Genomic DNA, 22,354 nt, shown 5'->3' with positions numbered 1-22,354 from the left:
TTGTCTGATGGCAGCGGTTATTTGGCTCTTTAGGAAAAAAAGGTACAAATAGATCAGGTCAGGTGGTTCTCGGAATCCCGGACTCAGTCCTGATGGAGCAATGAGCTGCTGCAATGGCTTCTGGGTATTTGGTGGCCAAATCGGATCTGCGTGCCGATCCTGCACGCGATGTCAGTTCCGGGGGCTTGATTATGTTTAAACGTAATGTGATGCGTGTGTGAAATAGTCTAGTAAAGGTTTTCCTAACTGATGCATTCCACGCTTCTTTTTGTCAGCTCCCATTTCTTGTATCACCACAGCCTACATCCTTTTTGGTCTCGGTGAAGATGAAGAGGGAGGTGAGTTAACAAACCCTATTAGTACTGGCTTGATACATTTTGGCATCCTACTGAGAGTTCTGGTAAAATACCTTGCGTGATGCAGGGGTCTGCGGAAGGAGCTGCTTTCCAGCTTTCAGATCGTCTCCTAAGGCCTCAGAGGGGTAGGCCTATGACAAGTTACGTAGGTCCTTGACTGTGTGACTCTTAAAGCAGAGCAATGGGCTTGTTGCCTTGACCATTCATGTACTGCGATGAGGCTACGTTATCCAGCGTGGCGTAAGTAGAGTAGAGGCCTGTGACCTGTAAGTCTGAGAAGGAATAATCACTACCGCTCGAGACAGGGGTGAGGCCAGCCGTGCCCAAGTCGCAGTCTGAGAGCTGGAGAGGGGAGTTGCTGAAGGCACCTAAGGTATCTAGACTGAAGCTGTCGTCTTTCATTTCTTCCCAAATATTTCCTTGAAAAGATGATAAATTCATGTCAGTTTTGACCTGCCATGGGCTGAGTTCAAGGGCTACAATGGTTTTAAGAGTCACTGTTTAACTATCTTAACAGAGAGGTTTTAATGTCTACTCGGCCATAGGATGATGCTTGTGACCAACTAAGATTTTGCGGTGCAAAGGCATTCCGAATAGCTGGCATGACATAGGCCCAGATGGCCAGCCCACAGCTAACTTTCCTACCCCTCCCAACCTGCTTAAAATGTATTCTTCACCCGTAATGATCCTGAGCACTCACATAGCACACTCTTCTCCTGCCGTGCTGCACGCACATGGCCTAGCTAATCTCCACAGCAACCCTGTGAGGTGGAGAAGTCCTCCTTTTTGCAGATGAGGAAACTGAGGCACAGGGGAGCTGCGTCTTGCCCATGGCCATAGGGGGAGTCAGTGTCAGAGCTAGGATTAGAACTCGGGAGAACCTGTTCTAGGCAGATTCTTAGACTATGCCACGACCATGGTGCCTGTTCTTGAACCATTAAACCAACCACCACATGTTCTCTCCTGACCTCCACTGGACACTGAACCACTGGGCTAAATTCTACTGGAGCATGTAGGGATATTAAAGGTACATAAAACCTAGAATCCCAGCTAAGATTCTGATCTTCTATTTCAGCAGAGGTGAGCCCAGTACATCCTACTGCAACCTGGATGTGTTTTATACGTACAGTGTCTCAGTCACGGAGTAGCATGCACATACACCCCTTGCTCCCCTCCAGCTTCCCCTTTACCTTGCAATGCAAAATCCATGATGCTTGGATCAAGAGCATCAACTTCAGTGTTCATATCTGCCGTCATATTCAGGAAGTCTGCGGGTGCGCGGCTCATGGGGTGGTGAGGAAGGGGACTCTGGCTCATGTCAGGCAGAGTGTGGAGAGGCGGCGTCTGAGCAGGCGCTGGTGAGTCGGGGGCTATGCGAGCCTGGCTCTGGATTTGGTGATGCAGCGGCATGGACTGCAGAGAGAGCGTCATGGGCTGGGGCTGCAGCTTGGAGATGGAGATTCGGCTGTGGGTGGCTGCCATGTGGGTCAGCGTGGACACTTCGGATTCTGCCTGCTTACTAGGCCGCCTGCAGTTCTCAGGTCTGTCGGTGATTAGTTTATCTAATTCCTCTGTATGGAAAACAAGAGACTGAGCATACATGTCTACCATGGCGTGAGCAGGACTGGTAGGCTCCTGACGCCGCTGAGTGGCTGCGATGCATGCTTTGCTTTTCAGCAAAGTGACACTGCCACTCCTCCTTCCCTCCCTTCCATGCACAGGTCTTCTGTTGGATGTCTCAGGATCAGGCCAAGAAAACCCTGGCATGATATTGACACAGGGCCTCAGGCTAACGCTCTTCAAACCAAGGGGCTGACCTACAAACAGTGAGCTTGTTGATTGAGATCAGGGAATTTTAATCTGACCACGGATTCGCGGAACTTTCATTTACATCTTAAGTTTTCTAAGACAGCCCCATGATCGCTACAATAATACTTCAGTTTTTAAACTCTTCGGTCAAAAATCAAATGTTACGTAGTTTTGATCACATGTGCCAGACTTTCCAGGACAAGCCAGGTTTGGTTTCAGCCACTACCCAGCTAGTAAGAACTTAACAAATACAGTGTTTGTTACAAAACTGGAGAAATCTCGGAGAATGAGTAAAAATCTCAATGATTCTGTAGAATAATAGGCATGAAGTGTGGCGTTTAAAAGGCAGTGCTCTAAATACTGAGCATCAGAGGCAGCTGAACTTGTCTAAAATGCCTGAAGACGTCAGATAAATTGACCAGAAACAACGGGGACAGAAGATAATCATCTTGGAGCTGATCTGAGTCTGAAAGCATCACATGCTCAGTTAAGATGAATGGTTACTGTCTCAAGGTAAAAGTGACTCGAGTAGGTTGAGAAAACTGAGGTCCTGGCTTAGGGTAGAAAATGCTGTTGGTAATTTAACACCTTTCACCAGCTCTCAAAGCATTGTGCAGCATAAATTCCGCCTCCCACCCACTCTGCTAGGCAGAAGGTGGTGCACCCATTTTACAGATGAGTAGCCTGAGGCCAAGGGAGCTGAAGTCTGGCTAGCCCATGATTGCACAGTGTTAGTGGCACAGCTGGATATAAAAGCCAGGAGTCCTGGCTCCCAGTTGTCATCACTAGACAACACTCTCGGGAGAGGTGAGATCAGGTACAGAACCAGAGGGCAGGGCGAGGCAGCAGGTGGGAATGTGAGTCAAGGCTGGAAGGGTCAGAGGCCGGGGCTTAGGAAGCCCACCAAGCAAGCGAGCTCCGGATGCATTGCTGAATCAAAACATACATTTAAAAAATATTCTCTGCCTCTTCCGCGCACCAGCGGCTCAGCTCTGATGCCGACGCTAAACATTTCCCCTCGAAGGCGCTACTCTGCCGAACCCAAGCCTGCTTTTTAAGCTAGATTCCTGAGAACCATCTGTTTTTAGGCTAGTCACAAACACTCCAGGGACCATCTTCAGCTGCTGGCCTGTGCCAGAAGAGCAGAGTGCACTGCTTCCTACTCCAACGTCCCTGGGCATCTGCCTGGTGCAGGTGTGTATTCGGTCCCGCAGGTCGGCACGCTCCTCTTAAACGCTCTCCCTTCTTTCTCAAGCCCTGCTCTGTGTAACTGACCTCACTGGCCACACAGTCTCGTTTACAGTGACTTTTCTGCACAGCAAGTGGGCAAAGCCTATCGCTGACCTACCTGGATTGGCCATGCTCCTGTGAATAGCCGCCAGGTCCTTCCTCTTCCATTTCTGCATCTCTTCTTCCATCTTGTCGATCTTGGCGGGGTTGAGGGCCCACAGGCAGCCTTTGCGCGAGGTGCCGCTCATCTTATTCTCCACTTTCTCAAAACACTTGTTCAGGGAGAGGTTATGGCGCACTGAATTCTTCCAACCATCAGGCGCTGTCTGAAGTGCAGAAGGTTGTTATTCAAATTAAGCTTCCGCAGTGGAGAGAGCCGTCGGGGTAGCTGTACTGGGAAATCTCTCCCCAGGGGACTCGCACAGGCCGCTCAGAAGCTTCGGTGAGCACAGATCACAGCAGCCTGCCCTCCCACTCAGTAACGCAAGCAGCTTTTAGCAGATCCCACCTGGGCTCCTTACGCTGCATGTTCTTGAGTACGGCGCAAGGCTCTGTGCTGCGCTAGCTTCCAAGCACAGTACGAGGGGTTGGTGTCGACGCAAAGAAAGCCGGCTGGGTCTGGCTTACCTGTGAGACAGCCCCACTCCCTGGACACTCTGCCCTTCTGTCAGCTGTGCCCAGCTGAGGCTGTGCCGTTGACAGGCCCTGCACTTGCTCTTGCAGAGAGAGGCCTGGAGGCACCAGGGTATTTTCCAGTGGAGGACAAGTGGCCGGAAAACTTGCTACATTCGTGGGTCTGCCTAAGGCAGAGTTTGTTGAACTGGATGCTGTTTGCTTGAGGGTAGGGGGGCGGTACCAGCACTTAGATATCACGGCCATCGGCACTATGTAAAAACCTAGGAATATCTGAGGGCAGCTCAAAGGCTACCAGGGATGGTGTTTCTTGAGGCCACCTTCTCTCTGAGAGTTCTTGCTTTGGGTGACATCTCAAGGGTGGGAGGGGGAGAGGATTATGTTGGGGGCTGGGGGGCACCGGTTGTTGCCAGGCTGTTTTCTCCATTTATGCCCAGAGGCTCATGCACACATAAATAGCTCACTCCCCTAGCCGTGATGTGACTGGCCTATCGGCGTGACTCTGGAACTACACGCAGCCGGGCTAAAGGCAGGGGAGATGTATGGGTGTCAGGTTTGTTTTTTGGTGCACAGCGCGCTGAGATGCGACTGATCGAATGTAGTGGCTCAGCCTGTTTTGTTCCCTTCCGTCGTAAAAGCTTATTGATTCCTTACCTTGAAGTAGGGGAAGTGGTCCTTCATGAAGCTGTAGATCTCACTCACGGGGAGGCTGCCAGTTTTACTGCTCTTTAATGCCATTGCAATCAAGCAGCTGAAAGAGGGCGAGAGAGAGAAGATAAAAGCAGGTTCCCTCTTCAGACAGGCACGTTGATCCATAATACCGTCATCCTCCTCTTCACCCAGCAACCTCCCAAAGTGCCTGTGTGAACAGTCACTTCCCACTGCACGCAGGAGCTCAGCAGCTGCACCGTAACATTACCCCAGTTCCATTTTTAAGGATCCAAAGGAGATGATGAAATGGCAAGAACCAAGCTGTTGGATGCTGTCACTCCACCTTTTGTCCTGGTGGAAGTGGATCAACCGGTCAATGTCTTTTCACAGTCATTTAACTACGCTAGCAACCGGAACAGACGAGCAGAGTGCTGCGTCAGGAATGACGCAGACCTGCCTCTCTAGAGAAGGCTTCTGTCAAGATCATGGGAAAAGCAAATCATTTTTATGCTAAGGAAGGAAACTGGTGCTTTTGCTGTGCCAAGCATGAGACGTTTCTACGCAAGCCGAATGCAGGCCGGGTGGAACATGCCATCGTGTTCTGTGCTCACCTGTAGGAGTAGATTGGCTTGGGGTAATGTTTTGGGTGGACTTCTTGAGCAGCGTGAGGAGCAAGGCGAGGCTGAGAGTATTGAGGCTGGGTTCCATAGGATGCATTGTATATGGCAGCTGGGTTACACTGTATTCAGAAGAAAGAGGGAAAACCGACAGCAGAATTAGCCCTCCACACTATTCCTCCCCGCCTCCCTCCCCAAACTGCGGTGTTTTATTTCTGGCTTTTTATTGATGAGAAACGAAAGCTCCTCCTAAAGAATCCCATTCCAGGCAGCATGGGTGGACCAGAAAGAAGGCTGCATGAAACAGGCTCCCACGCGCCGAAGAGACAGGCGATTATCACCAATCCCACGGCCGGCGAAGCCTCGTGTGGGCAAATGACATGGAGAGTTGGTGAAAAGTTCCATCCTTTCTCTTAATGATCCCCCTTTCCCTCCCGCTCCCCCTCCCTCCGCTTTGCAAGGGAAGGCACATGCGATGCAGTTCAGACTCTAACTGATTCAGACACCACACTAGATGACATCATTAAAATGAACCTACACAAAGCTTCCCAATTTCGGTTCGCTATACACCGTAGCAGACAAGGCTCTTGTTCAGTCCAGAGCCTATCATCAAATAATTTCGGACATTGTCATAGCTTCAGCCAATCTTGTCCCTGCCTCAGCTCAGGGTCATCGCATTTTTGAGCAATCTAGTATTGGTAAAACACTGGCTGACCTCGACAGCGCTGGAGACTGACTGAGGTGGTGGAGATTGGTTTGTTTTTTTAAATCCACAGTAGAAGTACTGGGGGGGGGCTGCGTTGGTGCAGCCTGTTCTTGGAGGAGAGGGATGGAATGAAAGGAGCTCTGTCTTTGTTTCCCTTCTGCCCTTGGTCTGTCGGAGGGGCACAGGCAGAGCGGGATGTGATGGGATTTTTCCCAAAAGCTGCTGCTATGCACTAGAGTGGTACTCTTCCAGACCCTGGGGCATTGCTGCTTCAGTGAGGAGAGTAGGCAGGAAACTGGCTGGGGATGAGTAAAATGACACCCTAAGAGAATCAGATTTCTTCCTATTTTGGGGGGATTCTATAGCGATAACCTAGTTGGACTAAACAGCTAATTATTGGTTCTTAAAGGTGAACGCTCCCAGTGCTGCCTTTCTACAGCACGTCACCGGTGGTGGGGGAGGCAGTGGTGGTTTCCCTCTGGAAGGGTTCCTAGAATTGGCATTTTAGAACCTGACTCTAAAAGGCACGTGCACAAAGATTAGGTTGGGGGATTCGAGGTGATGAAATAAATATGCAGCCGTTTCGGCTCCGCTATTAACTTTGGTGCAGAATAGCTGTGGGGCTGTTTCAGAGACTCTGAGGCGCAGTCCGCATAGCAAATAACGGTACCTGTTGTGCATTCCGTGCGAGGGCGAACACTTGCTGTGAATGAGGAGCTGGGAAAAGCGGGTGCTGTGACTGTAAACTAGGAGAGGGCGGCTCTCCTACCGTGTACTGCCTCATCTATTGGGATGAAAGGACAACAGAAGCGTCAGCCCAATGGTTAAATATCTTCCCTTTGCAAACACTGCAATGACCATTCACCCACTGAGGTCAGCTCTTACGTTGGCTCCATGCGATGTGATAGTGCTCAGTCCCAGAATTCCCTGGGGCAGACTGGCCTGCACCTGAATCATTGCTCCAGGAGCACCTGCTGAATGCACGCTGCCTGGCACAGGACCTATTAATGAAAAAGCACAGGTGATGAACGTGCGCACACCCAAGTTTACTTCTCTGAAAAATGAGGTGCTATTTATTTTTTACAGCCATATTTAAACTCTACTTAGGCTCCCTGGAAATAAGACGATCTTTCTTCTAAGGGGACTCAAAACACTTCACAAACTGCAAGGGTGATACAAGGAGGCCATGGCTGAGCTGGGCATAAAAGTCCAGTCTGGATTCTTGGATCCTTATTCTAACTCCTAGCATGCACTGCCGCTTAATAACAAACCCAGCAAGGATCTCTTGTAACAGAAGGCAACAGGATTGCAGTGCTTCTGGCAGAGAGCTACATCTAAAGTACTTACTGTGGAAAGTTAAAAACAAGACAGCTAGTTATAGGGGCTTCTGTGTCTCATTATTATTATTTATTAGTCCTTTAAAATCAGGGCAAGTTACCTGTCTGCTGCAGCATCGAATCCTGGGAGCTGATGTTGAAGTCCATTCTTCCCCCAGCCATCTGTTGTAACCGAGGGACATCAACAGAGGTCAGCCACGACAAGGACTGCAAGTCACTCGGAAGGTCATCTTCGCTCAGCTGGGAGGGGGCAGAAGCCAAGAGTCTGCAAGGAACAAAATGAGAGGTTAGCAATGAGCACAAAGATTCCACTAAACTACTTGTGGGTAAGAAGGAGGGCAGCAGGGCCCAGCCCAATGCAAGTTAACAGCAGAGATGGGCCTGAGTTACCAAGTTCGGATGTGAATCCAAAGCTCAGGATGTGAATTTTTGGGTCAGGCCCATCTCCCATTCGTAATGCTCCATGTGCTCCGTTGTAAGAGAGGTAGCGTTTTATTTAACAGGCATTGGAGTGTTTCTATTTTGAACCAGGACCAATGTAGGAGACTGTTCTGTCGAGATCTCCCCGTAGAACAATGTAGTTGTGAGCTGAACATTATGGAAAGTATATTTTTGCTTAGGAGAGAGGAAAAGCCATTAGCAATGCGGGCAGAGCAGCAGCGCTGGACTCAAAGTGCTGCTGATGTTTCTCTCTGAAATGCTGCTTTTCAGAGGTTAAAGTGGCTGTCGCCATTCAGCCCACGCTGTAAACATTATCAGTCTAGGAGCACTTTTTGTTTTGAAAAAAGTCCAGTGTGGTGTACTAAAAGAAAAAATACCTTAAATTTAAAATAACCCACACGAAACACTGGTCACGGAAAATGGACTTCAGTAGGACTATTCCTGTGCTCCAAGCGTATGTTTAAGTCCTTTCAGGATTGGTACCTAAGTACTTACCCTGAAGGAGTGATTGTTTTGTAAGCTTTCTCAAAAATTGCTTTACAAGGGGGGAGGTGAGGGTGGAATGAAGCCGTAAATTCATAATGTTCTAACCGCTCTGAGAAACTTTACCAAAAAAATCCGTTAGCAAGATTTTAAAGGGTCTCTGTCCATTTCCAAGTAGACGCTTCTACAGCAACTTTGGCTGAGAATAAAATGTTGTAAAAACAAGCTTTTTATAAAGCCTCAGACTAATGGAACTGATTCCATGAGCTTTATTTTAATTCCAAATCAACATTCCTCTGCAGTGTCTGCAAACCAAACAATGCAGCATTGTGCTAGTGCATGAGAACCAGGAAGGGAAACTGCCCAGAAACAAAACTGAAATTGAGTAATTCCTCCCCTTCCCCCCCAGCGCGCGCACACACTGATTGCAGTAACATAAGGACACTCCATGGTTTAAAATAGGATTTTAAACCTGACCGTATCCCATTAAGCCTGAAATCCAGATAGTGACAAGGCTAATGAGGAATTTCAGAGCCTGCACCCTCAACAGCCTTTACATAGTGGGCCCTTTAACATTCTGAAGGAGCTTCTTCCAGCTACTGTATCATGTCGATGTCAACATTTCCAAAAGAGAGGAGAGAGGTTTTTGTTGTTGTTGGGAGGCTGGGGCGTGATGCGAATCCCATCTTCAAAGGCTCTGCATCGTGGGAACCTTCCCTCTGGTTGTGAAGTACGGACTGCAGCAGACCTGAAGAAGTGCTCTGTCTCGTTTGAAAGCTGCTGCCTTCCACCAAGAAAAATAGGTCCAATAAAAGATATTACCTCACCTACCTTGGTTCCTTCTGCAGTCACTCCCAGTCTCTGAGAGTCCGCTGCAGGAGATGCAACGTGCTCCCTCTCTTTGCTCCCCACCACCCATCCCACATGCATACTGTCTCCACGGTACTTCCAGCCCCTGCTTCTGCCCCAAGAGCTGAACATCCGGCTGCTATAGCAGTCCCCGCCCCCGCTGATGTGGGGAGCAAAGGCTTTACGTCCTCAACAATAAAATAATTGCAATAACGGAACAAAACGACATTAGACTAGGTTCGATTAAAACCAGCCCTATCCAGGAAGATCAGAATACCAGTTCTCCACCTCGGTGCATGCTTTGTCGTCACAGGGCGTTATACGTTGTATTCAGAGGTAAATCCTGTTACGGTTATAACAAAAATTCAGATCTAGCCCTTCCTTAATTAGAACATATGTTCTTGATCTCTGTGAGGGCTTCAGAAACCAGCATACCTCAATCTTCACTATATGGCACAATCTGTAGGTTGTGGGGTGCACTGCAGATCTTCCCCATTCGGTCATTGATGAGATTGAACGGAATTATACTCCATTTTTAAGTCAGCCTCTGATGTGGTAAATCTTCAGATTGTAAGAGTTTGAGACCAGACCTGCAGACTATCTTAATTTATGAAGCCAATGAAAAACCAGGCCAGACTTCTCTTGGTGAAAAGTTCCATTTAGAAATCTAATTTCTGCACCTTTTGCCCCGCTTGCACATCTGGTGCTCTTAAAAAGACACCATCGCCTTCGTATTACTTCTGATAAAGAAATGCACTGCATAAAAAACAAAAGCTGAAACACATTTAAGGGCCAAGCTGCAGAAGTTCTTACTCATTCAAAGCTGCCATTAAAGTGAGTTAAAATGATGACAAATTGATGTCCAGCCTGAGCTCTCCTTACCCATGTTGAATAGTACTGAGGAAGTCAGTGGGATTCATTGAGAAGTCAGGCACTATTTCACCTCAGTAAGGAGGCTATCGCTATATAGTCCTGAGTAAGGACTGCATGGATTCAGCCATTGGAAACATATTTATATTTTGGAAGAACACAGGTCAGCTTGAGATTGTAGATTCTCTTTTTAAAACACCCTAACTGAAAATGTTACCCAATAAACAAGTTGCATTTTAAAAAGACAGGTTCACGGCCCTAATGTATAGCCATTGCAAAATGGTGATACAGAAGCATTACATAAATCTGGTTTCTGCTGAAGCATCTTGTATGTTTTAAACCGGCTCAAGATAAGATACCAAAACAGCAGTGTGTTGCAGCCCAAAAGGCGCTTGAGTTTTTAGCTTTCTAGTCAAGATCTCCAGCAGTTGAAAAGTTCCCCAAACTGCTACCTAGTAGATCGCTAAAGCAGAACTTTCTTTGTTTGTACAAAGATTTTAAAAAACAAAACAAGCAGAAGCTAGAGCTCAAATCCTGGTCAAAAAAAGTCTTCAAATCCCCCTCGGAGCCTACCCTAGTTTCTTTCTCCTACTGTAGTTATAGTGCAATAATTAGCATTGCCATGGTTACCACTATTCAGTTATTTTGTGAGGCCTGGGACTTAAATGCATAAAAAGAACATCAGGTGACCACTCTCCCTACTTAGGGATTGGCTGGATTGTAAGTAAACAAGAGCATTAAATGATTTGAAAACTGGGCAAGCTCATGTCGTTTGCAACAGTTGGACCCGTTCATTGTAAGCCGATAACCCATTGTGTTGCAAACGACTGTTGCCCAGTGGCACGTGGCCTCCATTGTTTTTGGGATTCTTGCTTAATTGTTTTTTTCCCTCCTCCTTTTTACAAACTTCACATTAATCTGGCTGAATGACAGCCAACACACAACACTCACACACACACATGCCATCTGGCACCCTGGTCCCTGCCAGTCCTTCCAGACAAGTCAGCTCCTTCAACAAATAACGGGGTCAGATGGGCGGTGAGTGTCAAAACCCCCTTGCACACGCCTCCTGTCAGGAAATGAATCCGACACATGCTTTCTCTCCACTCCGCAGCATGGACTAACAGCTCCAATTGGGACGACCCCAGAAGCCATATTTACACAATAACCTCTCTACGTTTCTCCCTTTGGAAAACCGATGAAGTCCTTTCCTTTATGTTAACGTTAAGTGGATCTGCCGAGCTCTTTCTAGAAGCCCAACTTATTAGCAATCCATTTTGTGCAGTTAGATGTCAGAACCCTTAACTGCAAACAGCCGGAATAGGGTGCAGACTCAACGGCAGAAAGCTCGAGTCTCCTGATTGCTAGTATAACATGAAGCGCATCTTTCCTTTTATACAGCATCCTTCTTTCACAGAACACTGTACAGACAGAAGCTCGGGCACAGGCATGCACATCTGCTAACAGAGACATAGAGGAGCACAGAGGCCAGATTTTTAAGATCTGATTTACTTCTAAAGTTCACATATCAGTCACTATGCCCCATTTTAAACAGGTACACGGGTACAGTGAAAAAGAGTGCCCAGATGCATTTGTAAAATGAATGTAATTCTTGTGAGGAAGATTTTCTCCCCCCTTCCCTCCCCTCCTCCTGCCATAGGCTTCTAGTTTTGAATTTGACTTTATGCTTACCATCAAAACAAGACAGACCTCTGTTTGTTTTGTTCAATTAAGCAGCTTTGATGTAGTCTCTTGAAATATTTTAAAATTAAAAATAGACTGACAAGTATTCTAATAAACTTTGTAGTAAAACAGCAGATTGCCAAAAACACATTCAACATAAAGGGATTGTTCTTCCAGTTGTCTTCAAAACAAATGTTGTAGGTTTCAACAGTGGTGACTTCAAGTCACTTCAGTACTGCCCATTTCACAATACCACAATCTTGGCTGTGAGAACTCAAACCTTTGTAAAAGGCTATGCATAGTAGTGGCTAGCTGGCAATTTATCTACTCCTGGTGTTCAATCTTCTTCCACCTGTGATATAACATGCATACAAAACTATCTATTTTGTCTTAAATTAATGGTAAACGCTCGGAGGCAGAGCCCATGGCTTCCTGCATGTTTGCACAGCCTCAGGCAAAAGTGATCCGACAAATTTAAATGCTGATACATATGTACTGAAAATGCCTCAGGAGTCTGCCTACTTGCTTGCTGGGAAGCCCTCCATTTTTGGAAAACAGTTTCAGTTCAAGATGGCGGCCGTTGCAGAGTGAGCACACTGTGCTCTCTCTCTGTCTCTCATGGAAGCTTTACATGTGTTCTTTTTTGTCTTTACTGCCCTTACTCTGTATAAATAATTCAGACTGAAAATACACGATTGCTCTTGGTGTATGGGAAAACACAATTTACAACTTCAGACCCTATTCTAATATATTTTTTCTTAATGGAATAATTTTATTACAGCTTATCCCCCCAGCTTGTAAGCAAAATCTCAGGCTGAGGTGATTGATTTCCGATTTGGATGTAAGGGACGGTGTATGAAAGTGGTAAATTCTTCAGCAGCCATCCTCAAACATTTTCTCAGTGTAGGTGGCAATGTCCTGGAAAAACTCTCCTGGAAACCTCCGCTCACATTTGTGGTCACAAAGAGAACCTCTCTTCTTGTTTGTGATCGCAAATATCCTGTGGGCAATTGCAATACAGGAAATGTTCTGTCATTTGTGAAACAAGTTAATTAGTCACACTGTCTACTTTTGCTCTGCACTTTATCTGCTCTGTTCTTCTCTTCCCTCTTCCTCCTTTGCCCCTACAAATGCTTCCCTGCCTCTTCATTGCCTTCTCCCATGCAGCACAAGCACGTGCCTCCCTCTTTACTGAGCCTTTGGAAGTTCCTCTCCTGCCAATGGCTGTCAGCTCCTTCCACGGCTTAGGTCTCTGCCAGTAAATCCAACTCCCCCTCCGTCTCTTATGTAAGAGTCAGTGCCCCCTACGTACAGGCAACAAGGTGGGCTTGTTCCTCCTTGGTTCCAGCGCCTTTTACACATTTTGGGCCCACTGGAAATAAGCACAGCTAGTACCAGAGACCAGACAGCTTTCCCTGTACCACCACCAAGTGCTCCATCATCCATCAGGAATCCCTGGGTTAAATGAAACAGGACTTAGGGGGGGAAAAACAAAAAAAAACCCTATCACTGTGTGTAGTAATGCTGTTCCACTTTTCCTTTTTCTTACAGCAGTCCAGATAAAAGGACAAAGCTCTTCAAAGACCTCAAGCAAATATACTTAGGCTCTAGTAGAAGGTACCTTAGACCGGCTATCAAAGTGGTTTATACATTTCAATTAAGTTTCACGGCACCCCATGGAGGGAGATCAGTATCAAAGAGCAGGGTGGGGGGAAACTGAACTATAAATGAGCTGCATTATTGCCCAAGTCTCATAAGAAGTCAACAGCAGAGCTGGGAAGTGAATCCCTGGCTGCTAATTCCCTGCCATGCTTTAACCACACAACCATCTTTCCTTGCTATGGACGCGATTGTGCCAAACTGACTTACGTTGAGTAGCCCCTTACTCTGCAAGTCGTTCCATAGAAGGAAACGTGGCTTCTACTTGGCATAATGAATGGTGGTAGAGACCAGCCCTATATAGACGGTTCTGTATAAACTGTTAATAGCTACTGTCTGTGAACTAGCGCTAATTTTTCTCGTGTTTTCATCTGATGTCCTTTTGTTTTCTCTGCTGATTACCAAAATTAGACTGATCTGCCTTTGTCCTGCATCTTGTACAGGTGTCTACTCCGGTGCCCTGTGAGTGTAGAATGCTATTGTGCTACCCCCATTCTGCACAGATGTAAATGACTATGGGGTTGTCTACACTTGAAATGCTGCAGCTCTTCAGTGTAGATGCAACCAATGCCGACGGGAGGTGTTTGCCCATCAGCGTAGGTAATCCACCTCCCCAAGAGGCAGTAGTTAGGTCAATGGAAGAATTCTTCCATCAACCTAGCGCTCTACAGCGGGGGTTAGGTCAGCTAACTATGCTGCTCCGGGGTGGGGATTTTTCACCCCCCTGAGTGATGTAGTTGGGTTGAGCCAACCTTTTAGTGTAGACCAGGCCTAAATCAGTTGTATTACCCACAGCTGCAGGGATCCAAGCAGTCTAGCACCCTGGGGATGTGGGACAGCTTTCTAGATAAAAGGATAAGTATTCTGTACCACGAGGTATTTGAAGCTTTCCTCAAAAATCCTGGAAGCGTGATGACTGAACACTAAACCAAATTCATTTTCTGCACCAGGTCTTGAAGCCACACCAAGTCACTCCGGTGAGGTGTTTAGCATCCTCTATATTGATTTCACTGAATGCTGAGGGGTCCTGGAGCCTGGCAGAATGGGGCCTATAGACTGGCAGAGCTCGAAGTAAGCGTTTTGTAAATACAAGGTAATTTGAGGAGCCAGGGCCTTAATTTTTTTTTAATTTCCTTGGATTAGTAAATTTCAGGAACTACATGGGACACAGTTGAGCTAATCCACTTAAATCAATCCTCAGCAGCCTGAGTTTGACTGGTTTTTAGGAATTGTCTCTTTTTTAAAGCAACTGAGGTGATGAAATCCCTTCAGACACATCACGGTGTCAAGGGGATGGACACTGCAATTCTCTCCAGGAACCACAACTGTTGTATTAATTACGTATTTGTAACCTTTTGCCTGCAGCAAGTTTTATTTAATGCAAACTCCAGTCCCAGATCCTGACAATCCCCAATAGTGAATATTGAAAATATTTAACCTGTAGCGTACTCCTCAGAGCTCCAAACTTCAAACGTGGTCTGCTCGTGGTAGAACCTGACTCTCATCCAGTAATCAAATGTTGCCAGCACCTTCTGTCTCAAACCATTTTACAAACAAACTGATATACAAGCTATAGACAAGGAACTTTCTCCACCTCTGCAGTGCACCTATCTTTGGGGTGGAACAGAAGCAGCTGCTTATGGCTCTGATGCAGCAAATTATACCTCTATGTCTCATTGGTTTCAATGGGACTACAAACATGCCTGAATCTCTTGCTGAACCAGGGCTTCTCAGAACAAAGCAACTGTACATAACAATTTAGGACAGGAACCCAGGTATATCTTTAACCAGCTGAATCTGTGGGAGGAATTTATCGTTGGAAGAATGTAGTTACATCAATTGGAATTTAGCCAGGATATCTAATGGGTTAATGCTGCTGTGATCATTTTGTGTATTTCTATTCCTGTAAAACTAAAGATTTCTTTATTTATTGAGGATGCACTTCATCCACTACAAAACACAAGTGAATATTTTCTACTCACATATTTGGTGCTTTGTGACTATTTAAACACCTTATCGCCAAGAGCTCCCCTATTTAAACCCTTATTTCTAACCTAATGTGAATAGTAACTTAATACCTGCATTGCAAGTCCTTCAAAAATAGTATACGAGGCTGCTCAAATAAATACCCTGGAAGTCCAACAACCTTCTCACAAAGTGATAAGCTAGAGATGATACAGTTTATTTACCTAACCGGCTGTGTTTACTATTTGTAATGTGATTCCTTAAACTGGAAAAGTGACATTTTATTATCGTTAGTGACTCCTTTAAAAGTATTCCTTGCTATATTCATACACAAGTGTGTTTCTTTAACTCTTTTAAACTTGTATTTGCATAAATGTGGGTTAGGCCAGATGAATTACTTCTGTATCCCCTGCTTATTGTTGAGGCATATGGTCCAAACACGGCATTTTAGACATGTCCCTGTAATATGTAGCCCAGGAATAGGTTAGTGATGGGCCAAAACCAGTCTGTTGCTGCTATATTTTAAAAACATAGAGTCAAACATGAGCAAGAATGCTGAGTATTTCTTAATAGTGAATTTTTTTTAACTTTTGTTCATGCCCTACCCTTAACAAATATGTATGTTCCCTGTGTAAAGGTGTATGGCTTTTAAAAACAGCAGTTAAAATCAATTCAGAACTTCATTAGGAGGTGTTAAAACCTAGGTTACAGTAGTTGGACCAGCTCCATGGTCATTTCTGAGAAAACTTCCACAGACAACAACGGGCGTTTTGCCTGATGCTTTGTAAACCCGGACAGACTGCATGCAGAATCTGACCCATCATGCAAGACACTGGAGTGCTCTGGGGCAGTTGGTACTATGGTCAAGTCAATCTAGATTTAGGCAGCTTTAAAAGTTAGAATAGTTCAGTATGTATTTTAAGACATGTCCCTTGTGGTGTTTGGTAACCATAGTTCCCTTCTCCCTCCCCCTGGAGTGGGCCTACTGACGCTACAATCAATTGATTTTGGGGGAAAATGCAGTGCCAAATGCTCTGAGTGAAATGGGCCTTGTTAACTGCTGATTTTATAGTTATGGCCTCAATTTCCATTGATGTCATCGCAATTTTAGGGGCTGGCCACATTGAAAAGGTCAAAGGTTATTTGATGATTCAGTTACACAATGACCACCAACCACTGTGGGACTTGTGTGACTAAAATCCTGCCTAAAGAGCCACAGGGCTGATTCTGTTGTGTGCTATATGGGCACAGATCATAGAACATCTGTTTCTTCTCATGCACACAGTTGTAAATGGTAGATTCTACAAGATTGGAAGGTAGAGGACAAGCTCCATGTTGTAAAATTCCACCCAAAAGAATATTCTGCGAGACCACAGCACTCATAAGTTGAATAACTTTGCTCCTCATCTTGATCCAAAGCCCCCTGTCTTTCCATGGATTTAATGGGCTTTGAATCAGAACCTATAACTTAGCTGAGTACTGATATACCCATAGATACTCCTTTACCCTATAAACTTGGAGCCTGTTTCAGTTTTGAAAAATAAAATATTTACCCTAAAATTAGTTTAATCTTTAAAATGAATTAGTAAGAACACCGTGTTCAGGATTTGCCAGTCCCAGCAAGCTCCTTTTTCAGCTTTATCATTCCCTGAAATATAGGCTGCACTCAATAGACGTATGTGTCCCTGCTACCCTTAAGGTGGTGTCTGTGTTAGAGACAATGTTTTCTGTGGAGGAGTTGGAAACGCATCCTCTTATGCAAAGTATTGTTTTGCATCTAAGGGTAGGCAGGTACCCACGTCTCTCAGAAGGCAGGAATTTGGGGCTGTGGGAGATGGCACTTAGCAGGGATGGTGTTTTATGTTGCACTGTTGAATTTGTGCAAAAATATTTATCTGAAACCATCTTATAAGTCTATCCTTGTCAGGACTTTACTGAGTAATAAAGTCCCTATCACCACTCCATCCACTATATCTCATTTAAATATGTTTTTGTTCCAGAAGGTCTCGAGATCTGCCATAGTGATTTTTAAGATAAACCTGTAATGTTTCAAACCTGACATCCTTTAAACCACATAGGTGCATGTTATCTATAAATCACATGTACAATTATTTCTATTTACTGCCTTTCATTCCTGTCTCTCTCCCTCGGATTGTTCCCTTTTTTACACTTACAGGAAAGTCTGGTCTCCTCAAAGTGCAACTGTCTGACTGAAAGATTCTAAGTGAGACAGAAGGGTCTCCTCGGCATAGCCCCAGCCTCCCACTCACTAATTGGAGGCCATTTCCTATTTTGTGGAGCTCTGATGCTCCCCCATGGAGAACTCAGGACTGTGGGTTCCAGTCTTGGACTGTGGTGACAGCAGGAGAGTAAACAGAGCTGATAGAATTTGACAGGTCTATTCTTTTCTTAAAATCATTCAGTCTAAAAGATTTTCTTTTACATAATCCAAAGTGTTTTCTCATGAAGTAGGACAAATACTGTTCCACATTTGTGGGGTAGTTCAGATTTGAGGCATTTTTAGCAGAAGTTTCCATTTGTAAATGAGGTCACATAATTCAATTAGAAAATACTTTAAAAAAAAATCGCAAACTAGTTAAAAAAAACTTCAGTGATGTAGACTCTATGAACATATAATAAATAACTAAAAGCAGTATCAAAACCTGCTTGACTTCCAAATAAACTACATGTGTACTAAGAGTAAAATAAACCATATCCTGCAACGTTGGTTTTTTTCCCCCCTCCTATGAATTAAAGAATCTTCCTCACATGAAAGGTCTTTGTTAGGGTGCTATGTTCCTCACGGGCCTAATACTGATTTACAGTTGAGCATCCAGAGGTCACACACAGCCTTCCTTAACAACTGAAACATTTCTTTACAAATATTTACATAACTGACAAAATGGCTAGAGCAAACAGTGCTTTAATAAACAGCAAAACAGGGTTTCACAAACCTTTCTCCATAGTGGCGTCACACAGTAAAACAAATCACTTGTTGTGCTGAAAAAAGCTGCAGTGTGATGTTTGCATTTTGAATAGAGAGAGGCTGGAAGAAGAACACATATGGCTGCCCACTTTTACCCAAGGAAATGTTGAAAACACACACTGGCTGGGGAGGTGATAGTCATCCACTCCTTATTTAAAAACAAACAAACTAACAAAAAACCCTGTTCACTTTGCTGGGCTGATTCATATACTAGACTGTATGTCATGAAACTTTGCATCATGTGATAAGATGTAACCTAACAACCAAATGCATTGTAATTCATGCATAACTGTCCCATGACTTCTAAGAAAAAATATTTTTTAAAGTTCTAAATGCTTACGTGTTGTATAGTTAAATAAATGCCTACTCACTAAAGGTTGTCAGCAAGCACAAGTTTGTTCCAGTTCAGATTGTAAGTAGGTTGGCATAGGAATGCATCTGAGAACTAACTAAATATTTATTTTAATTAAAACCTTCCCAAATGCTAGTTGAGTATAACTCCTGTTTTTCCTGACTACTTCCTATCAATCCAAAATGCTACATGAAAGGGTGCTTTTAAATAATTACTACTTTACAAGAGTATCATAGTCTGGCAAAACACAGAGCACAGATATACCAGAAGTTCACAGCAGGCTTTGAAGATATTTGTATTGAATATGATTTATTATCAAAATATTTTAAACCAGGGTGTTTCTGAATACATAGTATGTTGCAAGCAGTCATCAAAGAGAAAATTCAGTTTAAAGATAAGAACTAAATGTAATTAGCTTCTTCATAAATAGGATTTCTGGAATACTTTATTTTATTTAGAAATGTACATAAATGTTAAAATCACCTAATGGTCAATGAGGATGCAATACATCTTTATAAATGGATAAATTCCTCACCTGTATTCCTGTGGGGAGGGGTGATGATTTTGCCCTGAATTTCTAATGATTCCTGACATCATGGATGTAATGTCACTTTCTATCATCTCCTTTGGGGAAGACAAAAAAAAAAATCATATAGGTATGAAGTAGCTATCCAGCATTTCAGCAGTGTGGAGAAAAATGAAAAACATTCTAAATTAAAACATCTAGAATGAAAGACAATTGTTGCTGTTGTCACTTTTTCCTATAATTGTTAAGAGCAATATTTTACATAGACTATAAAATGACTAAATATTTTTCAAAGGGAAAGGGGAATATAATGCAGAATATATAACTGAAGTAATAAATGGGAGGGTCAAATAAATACATTATGGGCATCTCAGTTATGTGAACCGAATACCAACCCAATTAGGAAAATAGTTGTGTGTCACTTTTTATATACTAAACAAAATCCTCTGACCTGACCATTTAACAATTTAGGAAAACTAAATTACATTTAAAAATGGCAATGGCTAATATGTTAAGTACATCTATGTTATTTCCAGGGGAAAAAATGCAACAGAATTGATGTGAAGACATAAGCTTAAAAAAAAATCTGAATTGACTGCGGAGTCATTTAAAAACACTCCATAATGCAAGCAGCTGTCCCAGTGAATGAGACCATTTTAGCAGAAAGGAAAGGTCAGTCATACAACTTGCATCAAAGAGTAACAATCTGCAACACTATTGTTTTAAAAGCACAACTAAGGCTGAAGGAGGGGAAAAAAATTAAAACTGCATGCGCCAGTGAGACTGGCCCAGGTTTTGACAAAAAGCTTGCACCGTCCATGAACGAAACAAGATCTAAACGAGAGCTATCTGCACGTATTTCTCTACAGGAACTTGCAGATTACACCCTAGGTGCTTGCAGGAAAATTAAATGTGCTGAGTGCACAGCGTTATGCAAAGCAAACCTGGCGGGCCGGTACCTGGAGCGAGATCTGCGGCTGCTGCAGCGCTGTGGTCCAAAGGGCTCGCTCTCTTTGTAATTTGGCTGCACTTCCAGGCTCCAAACCGTTTTTAAATTTCCCTCTCCGGAGCTGTCCAGCCTGGAGCATGCGCACAGGACGAGCGAGTTGCTTGGCAGGGTCACTCGCAGGGCAGGGTCAAGGGGATTGCAGCGTTTCCCAGCCCCAGGAGCACCGAGTCCCCCTGATTGCCAACCCCCCCCCCGCCGCCCCCCAGGAGTGTGTCGGTGGCAGGAGCTGTTCTGCTCGCTACTCTGCCATGGCATTTAAACTCCCTGCGGCGGCTGCAGCCGAGCGCTGCCTGTGGAGGGACGGGAGACCGGGGAAGTTTAAAAACCTGTTGCCGACGGGAGAGCGGGGCAGGAGCCTCCGCATCCCGGGAGTGTGACCCCAGCGGGCGCGGGCGGGGAGGTCGGGATCAGAGGCTGAGCCCCGGCGGTGGCTTTTTGGAACACCGGGGGGCGGGGGGGGGCTGCGGCGGGCGCGAGACGGGGGTGAGCGGGGAGCAACTCCGCGCCGCCGCGCGCCACGCCAGAAGCAGCTGCACCTGCACCGGGACGCCCGCCCGCCCCCAGCTGCGGCTGTGCAGAGGGTCGGGGGACACCCGCCGGCCCTGCAGCCAGAGTGTGCACCCGCCAGTCCCGGGACCCGGCCCCCGCCCCGCAGTCACTCCCCGGCTGGGGGACAATTGCACTAGTGCGGGGGGGGTTGTTTGCACCAGCCCCTTCTCCTCCCCCTGCTCCGGGATGGGGGGACAATTGCACTAGGAGTTTGCACACACACCCCGCCGCTGCAGGCTCCCGTCCCTCGGAGAACCCCCTCCTCCCCCGCTCCAGCTCCTCCCGGCGGGGCGCCGCGACCGGACTCTCCAGCTCCTCCCGGGCAGGGGGGGACGCCGAGCCCGGCCCGGTCCCAGCAGCGCCGCGGCGGTGTGGGTGTCGGTGTGAGGGAGGTGCCGGGAGCGGTTGGTTCCGCCTCCCTTCCCCTCCCCCCCCCCGCCGGGCCGGCTCCCTCCTTCCCCGCCGCTCGGCCCGCGCCTCCCTCCGCCCGCGGGAAGGGGCCCGGGAGCGAGCTCCCGAGCGGGGCCGGGGCTCTGGGGGAGCGGCCGCCGCTCAGGCCTGGAGCCCGAGGGGAGAAGGGGGGGGGGGAACCCGCGCCCCGGGGGGAGTTGGGCGGGAGGACATAGGGGTCCGGGGGGGCTGCCGCTGACTGACTGACTGACTGCCCCCTCTCGGGGAGCAGCATCCATGGGGAGGGGCCGCCCCCGGGACTGAGACACCGACCCCCTGAGGGCAGGCCGGGGTGGGGCACACAGCCCCCCTCCTCCCCAGAGCAGGCGGGGGTGGGGGACACAGCCCCCCTGAGGGAGGCGGGGGTGGGGGACACTGGCCCCCCTGAGGGCAGGTGGGGGTGGGGCACACAGCCCCCCCGCCCCACTGACAGATTAGTGTAGGAAGCAGCTCCCCATCCTACCAGACCAGACCCTGAGGGAGACACACCCTCCCTGAGGGAGAGAGGTGGGGGCTGGGGGACAGCACCAGCCGCTGAGGGACCCGCATGGACTGTGGGGAGGAACCTCCCCTGCAAGGCTCAGGATAAAGGGGGCCTGAGACTGAGATGAGGCCGTCCCTGAGGGACCATTGTGGGGGGCAGCCCCTAGCAGCAAGCGAGCAGGAGGCAGGGTGACAGGCAGCGGGGTGGGGTGTGAGGAAAGGGGTGGGGGTAGTGTAAGAAGAGTGAGGTGAAGGAAGGAGGGCAGGTGTGGAGGCCCAGCTGCGTGGAAGAGCCAGTGACAGGTCCGAGGGCATTTCATGGAGTGAAGAAACATTTAATAAAACCACAGCAATCTTTATAAAGAGAATAAATAACTGTGATTGTAAGCAAGGCTCTCAGGTAGATGCCCATGAGTAATAGTTTATCAAACTAGTACACAGAAATCAATGGGAGAGGAAAAGCCACTTGTTCTGACAATCACACTGATTTTCTCTTCCTGTAGCCTCTCGTGAGAGAGATTTTTGAAGTGTGTTACAGATGTTAAATAATCAAGCCACACAAAGCACCGGTGAGGGAGGTCAGTCTTATTATCTCCATTTAAAAGAAACACAGAAAGGAGTGAGCAAACCAAAGTCCAACAACTGAGTCAGTGGCAGAGCTAGGAAGAGACCCCAGGACTCCTGGTTTCTGCTGCCCACTTACCACTAAA

General features: G+C 46.5%; 1 protein-coding gene across 1 annotated transcript in view; it reads right to left on the bottom strand.

Annotated features, from left to right (window-relative positions):
- Positions 1 to 524: 524 nt before the first annotated feature.
- Positions 525 to 22,354, bottom strand: part of FOXN4 (forkhead box N4) — a 38,227-nt gene continuing 16,397 nt past the window's right edge. Inside the window, exons 2-10 of the mRNA XM_067539467.1 lie at positions 19,163 to 19,251; positions 7,441 to 7,604; positions 6,888 to 7,003; positions 6,673 to 6,786; positions 5,291 to 5,418; positions 4,683 to 4,779; positions 3,514 to 3,721; positions 1,547 to 1,927; positions 525 to 775 (exon numbers count right to left, since the gene is read on the bottom strand). Coding sequence (XP_067395568.1) covers positions 525 to 775; positions 1,547 to 1,927; positions 3,514 to 3,721; positions 4,683 to 4,779; positions 5,291 to 5,418; positions 6,673 to 6,786; positions 6,888 to 7,003; positions 7,441 to 7,604; positions 19,163 to 19,248 — 1,545 coding nt within the window. The 5' untranslated portion in view covers positions 19,249 to 19,251. The remainder of the gene's footprint in view (positions 776 to 1,546; positions 1,928 to 3,513; positions 3,722 to 4,682; positions 4,780 to 5,290; positions 5,419 to 6,672; positions 6,787 to 6,887; positions 7,004 to 7,440; positions 7,605 to 19,162; positions 19,252 to 22,354) is intronic.

Source organism: Emydura macquarii, unplaced genomic scaffold (assembly GCF_026122565.2).
Source record: "Emydura macquarii macquarii isolate MOO-44397 ecotype Brisbane River unplaced genomic scaffold, CSIRO-AGI_Emac_v2 contig_554, whole genome shotgun sequence".
Taxonomy (NCBI): domain Eukaryota; kingdom Metazoa; phylum Chordata; order Testudines; family Chelidae; genus Emydura; species Emydura macquarii.
The sequence above is the reverse complement of the archived record's forward strand: the minus strand, read 5'-3'. Positions and strand labels throughout refer to the sequence as shown.